This window comes from Mesocricetus auratus, unplaced genomic scaffold (genome assembly GCF_017639785.1).
Source record: "Mesocricetus auratus isolate SY011 unplaced genomic scaffold, BCM_Maur_2.0 Super-Scaffold_100001, whole genome shotgun sequence".
Taxonomy (NCBI): domain Eukaryota; kingdom Metazoa; phylum Chordata; class Mammalia; order Rodentia; family Cricetidae; genus Mesocricetus; species Mesocricetus auratus.
The window spans coordinates 16574525-16591885 of NW_024429187.1; the positions used below are offsets into that span (position 1 = coordinate 16574525).

Consider the following 17361-nt stretch of genomic DNA (forward strand, 5'->3'; position numbering starts at 1 on the left):
ATACATATGAGAGACCACACACACACACACACACACACACACACACACACACACGTCAAATGTCAGGTTGAGATTGAGAATTCTGTTCATGGAAACATAGCCATAACAGATGAAATTGACAAAGACCAGTCCTCACTGTGGTATCGATTAATTGAATATGATTTCTCATGCCAGTTCAAATAAACATTCTATGAATCCCTCTGGATAGTATTTCACTTCTTACTCAGAACTTTAACATAGAGTACCACCCAGTAGTCCTAACACCAGGTTGTATTCTTCTTGGAAATAGAAGACAGGCATTGCCAGGAAGCCCTCCTCAACGGCTGTGATGCCTTAATTGACAGAGGCATCGCAACGTGGACACGTCAAACTGTCTTTTGCAGGAGTCTCAGACGTGCACTGCAGGGACACAATCAAATCACAATGCAGGAGCATTCCTCATCCAAACGAGGGACGGACGGATGAGAAAAAACTCCGGAATAAATCAATGTGGCGTCTTTACCAAAAGTGTGCTCTTGGGTAGATCTTCAAGAAAGTGTCCAGGTGCCAGCAGAGGCTTCACAAGCCATTCATTCTCTCTTTGGAAACCATGGTGCCCATCACCCACTGGAAGGCTCCATTCCCTGAAAACTGTGGTGTTTGTACCCCCGTCAGAAGGCTTTCCCCTCCCCATTGCAACACATATAAAAGGAAATCAGCCACCGTTACTTGACACAGTGGCTTCATGACACCATCCCGTCAGGTACATGACATGACGGTCCAAACCTTTTTAAAGGTCCACCGATCCAAACTAGCAATAGTTTCTGAACAAAGTCTTCCTCACACAAAGTCACTAAACTTCTCATTCAGTAACTCAGAAGGCCATTTCTAAATCACCCAAGTCCATCTTTGTAACTGGCAGAACGTCATCAGTCTAGCTTTCTTGGTCCTTCCCCCAGCACCTGCAGCCTTATAATGTAAACACGGGCGTGGAGCAGAGCAGGGATGGTGACATCAAGATGTGTGTGTGTGTGGGGGGGGGAGTCTCACAATGTCCCCTGCTAACTGAAAGCACATGGGATTAAAAAAAGTATTTTTGCAAATAAAAAAGTTGGGAATGTCCTTTACCCCTATAATAATCACAGCCCCTGTGCTGCGAAGATGCAATGGAATCCTGGGCAGCGTCCATGTGAGCATTCTAAATGCAGCACCGGCAAGCAGAAGGGTGCAGAGGTCAAGCTCGGTGTGGCGTGGGCATTTCAATTCACAGGGTTTGGAAAGGGTAACGGCTGGCTTAGCTGGTATATGCAGATAGACGTCTGGCTGTCAGGGGCCATTATTTCATAGTGTCCATGTACTCACCGCCTCGGTGTGGACGGGGTGCACCGCAAAGAGCACGGCTGTGACAAAAGCCAGTCCGCGGTTCTTGAAGACTGTTTTATCACAGGTATACATCAGCACGAGGGTCACCAGGCAGTGCAGAATGACATTCACCGCATGGAAGTAGAAAGGGTTCATGCCAGTCAGAAATATGTTTAGCCTGTAAAAGAGTAAAAAACCAAAAATTAGAGGGGCCTGTGCAAGACAGGATCACGATGTAAAAGCACAAGAGATCCATCCGTCATTCAAGAAGACAGGCTATTTGATGGTAATAGCTTCCAGTAACTCTCAACACTTTATGCCTGTGGACGGTCCAGCTTTTTTTCCTATCTCAGAACTGGCTCATCTACAGAAATCAATGCAGAGACAGGGCACTGCTATTCGGGGAACTTGGACCACTCACAGACATGCCTCACTCCACGACTCACGAAAAGTGCTCCCTTCCTATTCTTCTTCTGTCGACTTCTAGCCCAGGGGAGGGTGCCAAGTACTGGTGTCAGAGTGCCCGGTCACTGGAGAGGAACAGAAACCAGGAGACGGCGACTGTGTCTCAGCCAGGATGAGCCAGACACGAGCATACGCTCTCAGCCATGGTACCACCAGGAGCCATGTTTCTGGATTCCCCATCTGGAAGTGAGTCTCGTTGCCACCCCACGCAGTGCTCGTTAGCAATGCTTGCTGCCACAAGGCTGAGGCAACACCAAGAACCAGCTCACCGTGGGGTCTCAGCATCTGTAGTGTTTTCCCTCACGTTTACTTATTTACTTTGTGTGTATGTCTAGGGGAGAGAAGTGAGGGGGGGTAGGCACATGTGTTCACGCACGTATGACACTGTTCACATGTGGAAGGGAGAGGACAGATTATGTGAGTCCTTCTTCCCCAAAGAGAGAATAAAAGTTCCCTCTTCCTACCATGTGGGCCTTGGGATCAAACTCAGGTCATCAGGCTTGGCAGCGAGTCTCTTATCCACCGAGCCATCTGGATGGCCAGGGTTTGTTTTATTAACACAATCTCCCACTGATCTGAGAATCTCCTTGTTGAACTGTGATAAGCCAGCTAAAGGAGAACCACAAACAGAAGGGAAACCAGGTGCTCAACATGATTTTTAAAAATAAATAAGTAAATAAAAATAAAACCTTCATGGCACCAAAACATACAGCAGATAACATCTGAAGGTCACGTTTGATAACAGGATGCAATGCCCCCAACTAAGCCTGTAGATCAGTGGCTCTCAACCTTCCTAATGTTTCGACCCCTTAATACGTTTCCTTGTGCTGTGGCGACCCCCCCCAGCATAAAATTATTTTCATAACTGCAATTTTGATACTGTTGAGAATTGTAATGTAAATAACCGTGTTTCTGACGGTCTAAGGTGACCCATGTGAAAGGGTCATTCAACCAAATGGGTCACTACCTACAGGTTGAGAACTGCCGATATGGAATTACAGGAAAAAGCAAAACAAAACAAAACAAAAACCACGTTTCTCAGCGAAACCTCTTGCTAGGCATGGTAGCAAAAACTGGTAATCCCAGCACTAGAACGGTTGTGGAAAAAGGACTGGTGTGAATTTGAGGCCAGTGTGGGTTACAGAGTAAAGCAAACAAAATATGCACCTATCCAGGGTGCCTTAGCGGCAGTGTGCCCACAGCAAGTAGTTTGATGGTCTACAGCTGACTTCCCTCCAGGCCGTCAAACAAAACAGCAATGGTAGGTCTTTATCCTAGGGCTCTTGACCTGCCCCTTACAAAATCGCCCTCTCCTCCTAAACAACCAACCAAGAATGTACAAATCACCCTTAGAGATGACATATGTGGATCTAAATAGCCAGCGTGACTCACACATAGCTTGGACCTTCAAAGCTATAAGCATCCCAAGCTTCATTTGGGCACATGAATCTAAACACCACGGTCACTGGTTGCATTGGTTTGAGAAATATCACTGCCACAGCTCCTGTATTTGAACACCTGGTCCCCAGTAGGCGGCACTACTTGGGGAAGTTATGGTTAGGGAGTGTATGTAGCCCTGCTAGAGGAAGTGCTCACCTGGAAGAAGGATTTGAGGGCTTTATAGTCTCCCTTACTTCCCGTTCTCCTACTTGCTTCCTGTATGTAGATGAAAATGTCCCTGTTCCTATTCCAGTCATCTTTCTGCCATGCTTCCCCCATCTCTGTAGACTGTATTCCTCTGCAACTGTAAGTCAAAATAAACTTTCTCCCTTAAGCAAGTAGAGATGGTATTCCCAGAACAATCAGGCTAGCAAGACTAGCCATACTGGTGAGCTCTGAGTGTAGGAAGCAGGGGAATCCCTGAGCGGATGTATATTGGTGGCGTGGGCACAACAATGCCATTGACTCCAATACCTCAGCCCCATGGGAATGGCCAAGCCTTACCCAAGTGATGCTCACCTACAGAGACTTCCCTGTGCTGTACCTAGAAAGTACACTGAGGTTCTGGGTGGTCAGGGGTGGTGGGTGGCTTCCATTGAGCGAACACAGCCCCGCCCAATCCCAGCTTCCCTGTACCCACGTCTGTATATCTGTCCTTTCTTCGTTACCTCACCGCTCATAATCAGGGTTCCGGGACTGGAGCAGTGCACATCATGGCATCTAGGTTTGATTGAGACAGGGTTGTATCAATAATGTAGAAGGATGAACTAAGAGTGACTGATTCCCGGCATCAATCTTGAACTTCCACTAACACACACACACACACACACACACACACACACACACACACACACACACACCTCATAATGCTATTTATAAAATACAGATCTAGAAAGTATGAAAAGGTAGAGACGTGTTAAGTTTCAGTTAAAAAGGTAGCAAAAATTCCAGACAGTGCCTGTCTGTAGGCAGAGAATAGTCTCTGGTTCTGGAAGCCAATACGTGCTCACGGAAGAAAAGGGTTAACTGATTAAGTTTCATAATTTAATAGGAGAGGGGCTGTGATCGATGCTCTGCATCTGTGTCTTAACACAGACATTCATCAAAATATCTTGAAGTCTGCCTGCTGCATACATGACAGCCCAGGATGGATTTGCAGCCAACACAGAGTAGAGACTAATACATCAACGTCCTCCAGGACTCAGACCTCCAGTGCCTGTCACTGTGTCCTCGTATTATCTCTGGCCTGCCCAATGCCATTACCAACAGCTCAGAATCCACACTTACTAAGATTACACACTGTCTGTGCTTTAAGGGGAAGGGTACACTGGAAGACTCACTGAAATCCAGGAGCCACGTGGCCACAAGTGTTCACGTCAACATGACGCTGGGAGCCAAAACTCACTGGGTACAAAAGAAGAACAAAATGCTTGCATCCAGATTAGAACTGTACATATACTATGGTCCAGAGCAGGTTGTTACCTTCATCTGAAAAAGTTAATGTTCTCCAGCCACTAAAGAGTACAAATCACCAACAGAGAGACAAAGAGCCATGGAACGCAACAGTTTATCATTTCAGTTTATTCAACAAGATTTGAATAGGTGCTAACCACATGGTGCAGGGCCCAGAGCAGGGCCCAGAGATAGAGATAGAGATAGAGATAGATAGATAGAGAGAGAGAGAGAGAGAGAGAGAGAGAGAGAGAGAGAGAGAGAGAGAGAGAAGATATGGTGTCTACTCTTAAAGGATTCATTCACAGAGTAGTGGGAGCAAGAACATGCACAGATCATTAACGGATGGAAGGGACATTCCAAGTCATGGCTTTCAACAAGGAAAACACTCTCCAGGTGGAAAAGAGAGGCAGGTACCCAAGGTGGGACAGCAGGGCTGAGAGAGCATCTTAGACAACACCGGGGTCGCCTGCACGAGCGAGCTCCAGGATGGTGAGGGCGCTCTGAAATGGAGTCTCAGGAAGGGAGGTTTGGGGGCCATGGGGGATGCTCAAGCTAGAGAGACGGTGAAGAAAGTGATCAGTGTGCAAGGGACATGACGCATATGGAGCTCACGGCGCTGCTCTCCAGTGTCTTAGAGCAAGTGTCTCTCGCGGTTGTCACACAGTAAATACTGAAGTAGATGATGGATGGACAGATGGATGGGTGAATGGAACACTGAGACAATGCAATTACTTATCCTATCTTTACCCAAGGTGGGAAGCAAAGTCTAATTACATTAGAGACAAACTCTCCCAGGCCAGGTTCCACTCCCACCCCACCCCACCCCAGTAAATAGCTTCTTTTCATCTTTATATCTGTTTTATTTTTTATTCTTTTATTCGGTCAATAATTTTTAAAGAAGCCTGCATACAAACACTTCTAATTTATCTAGAAATATTAGAAGACTTGACAACTCCAGACTGCCTGTGCTATGTGGGAATATGTGGGTGTGCCTGTTTCATTAGGGCAAATGTTCACAAATTAGCCATGGTCTCTAGTGTGCTTCTAGTGGAAGCCACTGAATTATGATGGCACAGGAGATAAGGAGACGTCAGAATGACTATTGCTTAAAAAACCAAAACCAAAAACAAAAACGAAGCATATTCCTAGAAAAGGAGGTATGACCATTCAGGCATCTGTACTGGCCTGTCCTTGGGGGTTCTGATAGGATATGCCCTCGGCTGCAGCCACAAGAGTACCACCTGTGCACATTCACTGTGTTCCCTTTAAAAAGAGCCCCGTCTATCCCCCCTCTCTCCCCTTCTCTCTCCTTCCCTCCCTTCCTCTCTCTCCCTCCCTCTTTCTCCTCTCTCCCTCCCTCTCTGTCTCTTTCTCTGTCTCTGTCTCTCTCTCTGTCTCTGTCTCTCTCTGTGTATGTCTCTCTCTCTGCTTCTCTGCCTGTCTCTGTCTCTGCCTCTCTTCTGCTGCTCCTACCACCAGAGGCTGGTCTCCCCTCTCCCCTCCCCCTCTTTCCCCTTCATTGTCCCCAATTTAAAAAAATCCTCCACCCAAGCCCTGTTGAATGGCATCTTTGTCACTCGTGCCACTTTTTAAAAGTACAACACATGTAAGGTACTATGTTCGCCAAAGAACCAAAGCTCCGCCCCTTGGTGACTCGGTCAGCTGACACCTTCATCGGCTGAGGTCCCACCCTTAAGAGGAAAAGAACCAAGAAGGCTTCCGCTAAGAGAAAGCAGCAGCACCGAAGCCTGCCTGGACTGTCATCAACTTGACGGTACTTGGAGCCATGCAGGGGACATAACTCTGGGCCCATCCGTGGCCCCGTTTCCTGAAAGGGTTGAGGTGAGACACTCATCCTCAAGGTGGGGCATCACTTTCCAAAAGAGATACAAAGAGATCCAAGGAGAAGGCAGCATGAGTCGGCCTCTACTTCTACCTGAGTGAGTCCTTGGCTGACATTGTAGCTTCTCCAGCCTTCCAATGAGCATTCAGCCTCAGTAGCTCTGCCTGGACCTTCCAGGCCTCATCACATTGGGACTTCCAAGGCATCACTGAGCAGCTACGGTGTTCTCAGCTTCTCCTCCATGCAAGTGGCACTTGTTAACAAGCTAGCCTCTCGCATGTAATCCAACCTAGCAACTCTTTATATGTGTGTGTATATATATATATAATGCATATATCCTACGGGTTCAGTGCTTCTAGAAAACCCCAATGCAGCTGGCAAACATTTAAAAAAAATACAAGTGCCTGGATGACCCAAACTGTGCACAGGAGAAGAGTGACAGTCCCCTGAGGTAGGATGTCCTTCCTTACGCTGTGAATGCATGTTGCTTTTATTGGTTGATGAATAAGGCTGATTTGGCCAATGGCCAGGCAAAATATAGCTAGGCGGGTAATCCAAACAGAGATAAAGAAAGAAGACAGAGTCGAGACGGGGAAGCAAGATGTGAGGTAACCAGCCATGAGCATCATGGCCTCAAGGGTTAATTTAATTGAGAGAGCTAGTCAATAATATGCCTAAGCCATTGGTCAAGCAGTTACAATTAATATTAAGCCTCAGAATGGTTATTTGGGAACGGGAGGGTGGGATGAGAAACCTCCAACTACTTGTGGCACCCAACATGGAGCCAAGAACACCATCTAACCAGAACAGTATCTCAGGTTCCAGTTCACCCCACAGTGTCTCCATGAGGCACTCATTAACTACTGTCTTCAGGAGTCATGAGCACTTTTTTTAGAGATTTAAAAGCTAACGTCTCTTCATCACTGAAATCCATTGCAGTCAGCACACAATAGACTCTAAATGGAATCTGTTGAGTAAACAAATGAATCTAAATTATACTGGGAGTCAGAAAAGCCCATCTTTCCCTTTCAGCTCTAAGAGTCTCTCATTTTATTTGGCTTAATCTTTATTTCTCACTTAGAACTAGGCCAGGCAGTAGGACTTTTTTTTTCTGAAATAATCTTAACAGGAATCTCTGACCGTCTGCAAGCCTCTCAGTTTAATGGACTCCCCCTTCCTCTTTTGGGAAGACAGCTGTCTTCCTACACAGCTTGACCAGGAGAAGGGGGCATGAGCTCAAAGCACTCAGACTGGCTGTTCTCCACGACATCCACATCAGGTCCCAAGAAAAGTCCCAAAGGAGAATAAAGGCAAAAAGGGCCTTAGCTCCTTGCCTCCTCCCTGTCACAGCCAGGAGCTTGAGATAAACTCTTCCCCTGGTCTAAGGGAAGAAGAAAAATAAAAGTCAGAATGAATCCCAGAAAGAGAGACTTGTGCTGGGGGGCATACAATAGTGCATTCTCAGAGGCTCCTGGGTGTACTTCAGTCTGAATGCTCCAAACCCATGAACAAGACAGGTCTAGAAATGGGCCAGAGGGGAGGACTTTCCACTGTGATAGCTCCGGCCTACTCCTGTGCCCCACCACACACACACACACACACACACACACACACACACACACACACACACACACACACACACACACACACACACGCGCGGGATTTCTCTGGTACAGATCTACTTCATTCAGTTTCCTTGGCATGAGGACCTGCCAACCCCATAACCCTGGCGCAGCCCAACCACCAAACTTGTTTCTACAGCCAGTTGTGGAAATGACACCTTGTCTGGCATTTAAGCCCTGAGGCTCAGCCTCCTGTAACCCGGGATCCCTTCACTAACTCTGAAAGCCTCTCTCCCTGGCAACAACTCCAGACGTACGTAGTCACCTTGTAGAACTGTCTCTCAGCTTCTCCATTCTGTAGTCATCCATTAATAACATCACTCTGGTGCCTTGGCGAAGGCAAAGCCACTTGACCCTCTCTCTTCTTGTGGGGGAAGGGGGGGAAGGGGGGAGGGGCCGCTGTAGTGGAACAGAAGATACCAGTGCAGGCAGCTGTGGATGCCTGGAATATGAAGTACATTGTACTAAGGACAATGTGACATTTGCACCTCCCTAAACAGAGGCCTCTGTGGGGTACCAGCGGTCACCAAGCTTCTTTGTGCAACCTTCAGCTGAGGCTCCCCGATACCTATCCCACCTCAGGATAGTCAGAAGCAGACGGAGATGAAGCCTGAGATCTGCACCCAGGAAGGGAACTAGCAGGGCTGTGAGACATGGGTCTCAAAGCTCAATCGAAGGCACAGGGGGCTAGCAGGCTCAACAGAAAACTCGGTGTGCTCATTGGTAAGCAGGAAAAAAGAACTCAATCAGGAAGGGGGCGGGGGTAAGCGTATCCCCTTCATCATTGCTTCTTTTGTGCATGTGTACATGTATGCAGAGATATGGGTGCACGTGCATTTGAAGAACCTCAGTTGTCATTCCTCAGGTGCCACCCACCTTGCTTTTGAGACGGATCGCCAAGTAGGCTAAGCCTGCCAGCCAGTGAGCCCCAGAGATCCACCTGTCTCTGCCTCCCCGTACTGGGTTAATAAGCATAGCATTGACACTATGCCTGACCCTTTCCTTTTATTTTTTCCTTTTTTTTAACATGGGTTCTTGGACATTGAACTCAGGTCCCCATGCTTGCAAGGCAAGCATTTTACCTTCTGAGCCATTACCCCAACTCTATCGCCATTTACGGTATTTTTTTTCTTGGATCATCCACAGCCCAATAAGACACGCAGAAGATGCCCATCTTCTGCTGTTTCCATTTCCCCACATCTGCAGCTGTCAAGCTTTGGGAATGGTTTCCACGTTCATCTTAGCTCAATCAACCAATAAATAACATCTGGTTCAGCTTGTTTTCCCTCTCAGGCGAATCCCCTAGATGCTCGATCATTCTGGCTCTCTTCTTCCATCCCTCCAGTTCTGGACAAATCAACAAATCATTACCTCATCCATCTGAAGAAACAAACTCTACAACTGACCAGTACCACAGCGTGGAGAGAATCCAGTTCCGACTGGAGCTCAGGCCTCCCATCCTCACTCAGCACGAGAAAGCTACTCCCCAGGAGAGGTGCCAACCACCATTACTATCTCCTTGGCACTCTGAGTAATGACATACTAAAGGGAGGGACACTAGAGGGAGGGACACTGGGCAGGAACACTGGTGACAGCATAGGAAAGAGAGAATCAGCCAGTAACTAGAAGAGCCCAATGTCACATATCTTAGTTGCCGTTGTAACTATGTAATGGGGGAGGCTATTGTAACTATGCTCTTAATTTTGCATTTACTTTATTTGAGAAGGGTGTGTTTTCTAGCATACTGGGTCAGTTCTGTCAGGGGCTACCCACAGTTACAGGAAATAACCTAGGCCAGGCAGAGTCTTCCTGAGACTCCTGACTCCAAATGTCCCCAAAGCATCTGTGCTTCTGACCAGCTACTACAAAACCAGTGCTTGCCCATTTCTCTCTGGTTCTCTAGAAGGCCTTACAGAACCAAGGAAAATGCTGCATTGCAGGAAGGCATTAAGAACAAAACTCAGGACCAAGGTGAGCAGCTGTGCCTGGAAGGAGGCCTGGAGAATCCTAAACACACACACTTGCCAAGCCTCAAGATGCACCCAGCTCAGAGCATCAGGGTGGCAGAGAACCTACCAGGGAAGTGTGAGCAGACTCTGGGCTCCACGGTTTTACAGGGGCTTTATGATTTTGGGCTTCATTATTTGGTCCATTTGAGTGACACAGGACTGAAGTCAATCTTCAGTCCCCTGCCCCTCTTCAAATGGGAGGTGGAGCTAATATCACACAGCTCAAAGCCCATCCCTTTAATCATTACCGGTCTTTTCAACACCACCCAGTATGTCACTTGCTCCTTAGGCATGGTGAACCATGAGTCCACCCTGAAGAGTGTGAAATTCCTTACATTGAGAAATTCCAAGAGTTCAGAAAGAAGGTTTCTCTGAAGGAACACAAACCAAACACCAAACGAAATCTAGAACGCTGGATGGGCTAGTTCCCTTGACAAGATGTCCTTGTGCTCCATTTGATGATAGAAAGCAGGGTGTTGGCATGAATGGATCTTCAGCCCCCAAAGGGAAAAGGGGAGGAGAACCTCTTTCTGGGTGTTGCCTCAGAGGTATAAGCCCTGCCTCCTGCCTCTTTTCTCAAGGCTTTCTGCAACTATCTATGCTTCCATGGCACCCTGGGTGTGGGGAGTGGTGCCAGGCTAAAGATCGACATTCTCTCCACATTATAACTGAGAGCTACAATCATCCTTCTATAGTCAAAGCTGCCCTTGACCTTCAGTACACAGGACCCTCAGGGATCCTCTGCAATGTCCAAGGAAATTCCCCTTCTGCCTCCACTTTTCTCTCTGAGAGAGGAAGGAGAAAGGTAAATTAAGACAGAAAACTGGGCTGGAGAGATGGCTCAGTGGTTAAGGGTACTTGCTGCTTTTCTGGAGAACCTGAGTTGGGTTCCCCATGATGTAGCTCACAAACCATCACTCCAGGGAGATCTTGCTACCTGTTATGGCCTCTATAGGCACCGTGCCTCAGTGCGTATGTATATAGACACATACATACACAGACACACACAGAGACACAGGCACATATATGCACACACAGAGACATATATGCATACATAGAGACATATGCACAGACACACACAGAGACATATGCACACACACAGACACAGAGACATATACGCACACACACACAGACACACAAATATGCAGACACACACACAGAGACACATATATGCACACACATACAGACACAGACACACAGATACAAACACACAGACACACACACAGGCATGCATACATACACATACACAGAGACACACACACAAATACACACAGACACAGAGACAGAGACACACTGAGAGACACACACCAATACAAACACACAGAGACATATATGTACACATACACATAGAGATGCAGACACACACAGGCATAGACACAGATACAAAAAACATAGACACATATCCATATATACACATACACACAGACACACAAACACAGTTACACACACATACATACACACTGAGACACACACAAACACACACACAGACACACAGATGCACACACGGACACATATACACATACAAATACAAACATGCATACACACATACATACACACACACATACACACACTAAAAAGTCTTTAAAGAAGACAGAAACCAAGCAGACTTCCTATACAAAGAGTGAGCCCCATGTTTCTACAATTCTTGAGTCCTACTTTGCAAGCCAAGCAAAGCACAGCATGTTATAGACAGCTCACAGAGCAGTGACAGAACATTGAAACCAGCAACAACAACAACAAATGATATCAGACAGCAGTGGGGGTTATAGAGGGTTTGGATGAGAACAGTCTCAAAAAGGTTGTGTTGAGTGTTGGTCCCTAGATGGTGGACCAAACCACTGGGAGGTGTTTGTACCATGAGGGCTCTGACCTAAGCATGGATTTGTCTGGCATTGGACTAGTAATTCACTAGTATTATAGGGAGGTGGAGCCTAGTTGGAGAAGCTGGTCACCAGGCATGGGGTTCTTGGCAGTTCCATCTGATGCTGGGCTCCTCTCTATCTCACTCTCTGCTTCCTGCTGAATGAGGTAGAAGCTCTGCTCTGTCAAGCCCTAACGCTATGATGCTCTGTTCTACTTCACCATAGCCCCAGAAACCACGGAGCCAGCATAGATTAGAACTGTGAGCTAAAATATGACTTTGCTTCCTTAAGCTACTCTGGGGTATTTTGTCACAGTGCTGGAAAAGTGACTAACAGATCAGAGTAAGAAAGTAAAAGGTGAAACATTGAGAATGTTCAGACAGGAGTCCTGGGCAGGCCTCCATGATACAGTAATGTCTCAGCAGAGGCTGAAGGAACAGAGAAAGCCAGCCGTCCCTGTGCAGCTTAGGGAAGGGTTTTCCGAAAGAAGACCGCCCAGCACAGAGGTCCTCAGCAGCAGCGGCAAGTCTGGCCTGTGAGAAGCCTGGGCTCCAGGGTGCTGGGTGGAATGACAGCCTAGACACCCACCCGTACGGGAGGCAGGAGTCCAGGACTTTGCAGGCAGAAGTCACATCTTATCAGTGGGAAGAGACACATCGCCATTCCTTTGGCATGGACAAACATTCCTCAGTCCTCATAAAGAGCAAGGGCTAGACTCAAAGTCTGGAAAAAAAAATAAGTGTGTGGCCGCAAAGGAAAATAGAAAGACATTTGTCGATAAAAATGGACTGCTTTGAGGTCAAACCTGGACAAAAGCCCTATGATCCAATACTGGGTTCCTCTCCTTTCCAACCCTTCCTATACAACCAGACTGAGGTCTAGCCTTACCTATGAGATACCACGACCACAATCTCTACCTCCAGGGCTTTCGTAGTTTAATATAGGAGTTTAAATTTTTTTAAATTATTTTTCCCATAGAGACTTTACTCCCTTCAATTCTTTTTGTTTTTTCTCCTTTGCCTGTGTGTCCATCATGGAATGTCTGGGTATCTCAAACCAAACATCCCAGGCCATCTTCACTCACTGTCTGGAGTATACAGAAAGCAGTGTCACCCTGCAGAGACAGCGGCCTCAAGGAAGTCAGATCGGCAGGAGCAGACCCAAGGTGAACATTCCAGGGCTCTCAGGTATAAACCATGGAAGCCAATGCTTGCACATTCCCAGAGCTGGCAGAAGGCTCTGACTAAAAGATGAGAACTGGCAAAATCTCTCATTACCAAGCATTAAAGCACCCACAGGTCCCCACAGCCACACGTATTAACATATTCTATTTTTTTTTTAGCTCTGACATTTAAGCCACCCACATCACTCCTATGATTTATGTTAGCTTCAGAGGCGTTCAGTAAAACTTTATAGCAAACAATGATCTAATAGCCTAAACATGGAAAGAAAAACCATGAGTTTTAAGGTCCTGTAATTAGCCTCTGCTTCACCATCTTTAGTGTCGAGGACCACTCAGTGGCTGAATGGAAATTTCCACAGGAAACTTCTCCCCAAGAGGAAAGGGGGAGAGGAATCAAATGAAAACACTAAGTACCTCTTAAATCAATCAAGGCAATTTCTCAAGGGGGAGCTGTGGGCCCTGTGGCCTTCAGTTCTGTGTCGGTTCAGTATCTACAGAGAAGTTTAACACATCCCTCCTGATTTCAGAGGTCACGGCCAGGGAGGGAAGTGACAACTGTGTCCTTTACAGTACAATGGAGGCGGCTGGAGACCAGAAAAGGCAAATATCAGATGTTTCCTCTTGTATATGGGACTTGGGTTTTATATAGATATAAAACCATATATGTAATACACACGTGCGCACGCGCGCGCACACACACGCACACATACACACATATCATGCAGGTAGAGGTGACACTATCTGGAGAAGCCAGTAAGGGATAAGGGGGAGGGGCAGCCAGAAGAAAGGAGAAGGTATGGGCTGAAACACACCAAAAAGTGCAGGACGCACGTGAGTGAAAACTGTGCAAAGTCCCCCTCCCCCATTATGCACACTGAATGAACGGCAATTAAAGGGAAAAAAAAGTGAAGGATAAAAAACGAGCGGAATGAAAAGAAGGTGGGAGCTGCAGAGTAAGTTTTCACACGCTTTGTTTCTTCTCTACGACTGCCTAAAATACACTCCTGCACGTCCCTGTTCACGAGCCTATGAGAAGACTGAGCAATTTAGGGAGCAGAGGCGACTGTTTGCAACACTTTGGCAGAGCTCCCCTCTCCCCCCCAGGAAGAATCAGGGGAGAAAAAAAAAACATTTACTATAGTCATGTGAGAGGTCACCGTTACCTCGCCTGCACAAGCCTGATGTTTGGGTTAGGAGCCAGCAAGACAGCCAGTCGGGGGAGAGGGCGGTGCCAAAGGGAGTCGGGAAAGCAACGATGAGCTAGAACCACAGACACATTGTGCTACTGGGCACGCCTCTCACTGCCTCTGATACTCCGCCTTGACAAGGCAAACCTGCAGAAGTCCTGACTCTTCCACTCCAGTGCGGGCACCCTGGCAACTGAGGAAGAGCTCGGGGGAGACTGGGGGCCTGTGTGTGACCTGAGCTACTGCTGTCCTCGTTGCCGCCAACACGAGCAGCCAAAACTTCCTGCTCCTCCTGCTCCACAGCCCCCAAAACTTACATCAACTGTAGGGGTGAGCCCACAATATAGTCCACGCCCAAAGGGGCGTGGACAAGGGATGGGCACAGGTGAGGATAAAAGGGACCCCAAAGAAAAAGCACTCTCTCTCTTGGGAGTGGGCCACGTTCCCAGAGCCTCTATCCCTGTTTATCTTGCAAGTATATTTAATAAAATGCATTAGACCTCTTTTTCAGATAGCGCTATTTCCATCTTCAACCAACCTTCTCAGCCTGATCATGGCCGCTTCATTCCCACCTTTCAAACCTCTCAGAAATGTCTCCTGGGGTCAGGCCTAATGCAGAGTTGGTAGTACCCAAATCAATACCAACACAGAGCCACCCTTGATGGGGGATTTCCTTCTGTATATGTGTTTCTCTTGTTTGTTGATGAATAAAACACTGTTGGGCTAAGAGCCAGTAGAGGCAGGAAGGATAGGCGGGACTAAGAGACGGAGGAGAATTCTGGGAAGGATAGGCAGAAGAGACGCTGAGGTGGAGGAACTGGGAGGATAGGATTCGCCGGGCGCCCTCCAGTTGCGATGCTGCAACGATAAACGGCACACTTACTGAAAGTATAAGTAAGTATTTATTGTAGAAGTTACTCACAAGAGACAAACAAGCAACCCAGATGAGCCGAGTATTTTTCCACCACCCAACTGGAAGCCGAAAAGAGGGCGAGACTTCTGCTGTTCAGTCTTTTATTCCTTCCTCCGTACACGCCCCCTAGCCACGCCCAAAAGTGGGCCTGGCTAGTGATGTAGTTCACCGACTATGTCCGTATACGTCTTTATTCATGCCTAAAGTGGGTGTGGTTAGCGGTGCGGTAAACCGCCCTTTTATTACCTCATCTGTATGAGCCTCTAATAAGTCCCATGGCTAATGGTGGAGCACTGTTTCCTCCTACAATGTAGAAATATACAGACTAGTAGTTATGGGGCTAATAATTAAGACAGAGATAGCCAATAAGAAGCCCTAGCCATCAGCCAACAATCTATAATTAATACAGTGTCTCTGTGTGTTTATTTGGGGCTGAAGCGGCGGCACCTGGCTGGACAAAGAAAACTCCGCAACACACCCTGGGAAGGGGATTCTAGAAACAGTTACAACAGAGTTAAAGCCATGGAGCAGACAATCCTGGCACACCTTGTTTCACTGTTGTAGACTCTGCAACTAGTATGACCTGGTAACCTTTCCCTCAGTCAACTTCACCTTTTTTTTTTTATGTGAGAAGTATGATAAGGCTCTTTACAAGTATGTATGGCTGTTATTCTTTATACATAGAAAAAGAATTATGTATAAATTGGTTACATTTGTTCTGAAGACAGTTTCTATCTCAGTATGTGACATACATTTAATATATCAAGGATATATATACTTACTAAAAAAAAAAGAAAAAGGTTTGTATTTTGATTTGGGAGTCTATGAGAACAAAAAGTAAGGTTCAAAAATGAGGGAAAATGGATAAACTCTGGGCGGCCTACAGAGCAGACTGCCTCTCAGAAGCGAAAGGGGAGGAACTCTTCATTGCACAGAGGCACTTGAGTGAAGCTCCAGAGAAATGCTAAGATTAAAAAAGCAACCCATTTGATAGGAGAAGTCCTTCTGTGTACATGTTGTCCTATTGGTTGATAAAGAAAGCACTGCTGGCCAATAGGGAAGCAAGATAGGTGGGACTGGGAGAGGTGGAGGATTCTGGGAAACGGAGGCACAGTTGGTTACTATGTAGGACGCCAGAGGACTAAGAGGTCTGGACCCCTTCTTCAGTAAGAGAAGACCACGTAGAAATACTCAGATTGGCATTTATGGGTTAATAATTAAGTCAGAGCTAGCTGAAGAGAAACCATAGCAAACAGCCAACAGCCTCATAATTAACATAGCGTCTCGTGCGTTATTTGGGGGCAGAGACAACGACGGGACCCAGGCAGTTGGCGGGAAAGAGTACACGTTACACCCACTCTCAGTAAAGTGTACGCTGGGAAATTCTGCTCACATAACATCAAAATGATAAAATTACAGAGATGGAGAATTACTGGTTGCCATGGTCAGGGTGGGAGTCTGGGATTAGACTTTAGAGCTTGGGCATAACATCAAAATGATAAAATTACAGAGATGGAGAATTACTGGTTGCCATGGTCAGGGTGGGAGTCTGGGATTAGACTTTAGAGCTTGGGTGGTTGCTATGATGAACAAGTGTAGAGTCCACGTGGATGAACATGTCCTAGGCTTTGTGGCTACGTAGAAATCTCAGAAATTGACACTAGGCATAAAACTGCAGAGAACTAAATAGACACCGAAATAAATAAAAGAGGTATGCAAAAGCAGATGAAATCTAGGGGGTGGGGAGATCCCACATAGTATATCGGTGTTATTTCCCACCACCCAGGACCACTAGCCCAGAGTTGGAAACACCCACAGTGGGCTGGGTGCTGCTGTTATCAATCAGTCACTAATTAAGAAAATGCCCTTCAGGCATGCCTACGGCCTTGCCGAGGCATTTTCTCAATCTAAGTTCTCTCCTCACAGATGACTCTAGCTCATGCCAAGCTGACATAAAAAAAATAGTCAGGACACTAGGCCAATGCAGGAGTCATACCAAATAATCAAAGTGGTTTTCCATCCCTTTTTGCAGGCTCACGCT

The 17361-nt window shown here is 46.8% G+C and overlaps 1 protein-coding gene across 1 annotated transcript in view; it reads right to left on the reverse strand.

Annotated features, from left to right (window-relative positions):
* Tmtc1 (transmembrane O-mannosyltransferase targeting cadherins 1) overlaps window positions 1-17361 on the reverse strand; it is a 227211-nt gene that overhangs the window by 205947 nt on the left and 3903 nt on the right. Inside the window, exon 2 of the mRNA XM_005072945.4 lies at window positions 1342-1519. Within this exon, the coding sequence (XP_005073002.3) occupies window positions 1342-1519 (178 nt within the window). The remainder of the gene's footprint in view (window positions 1-1341; window positions 1520-17361) is intronic.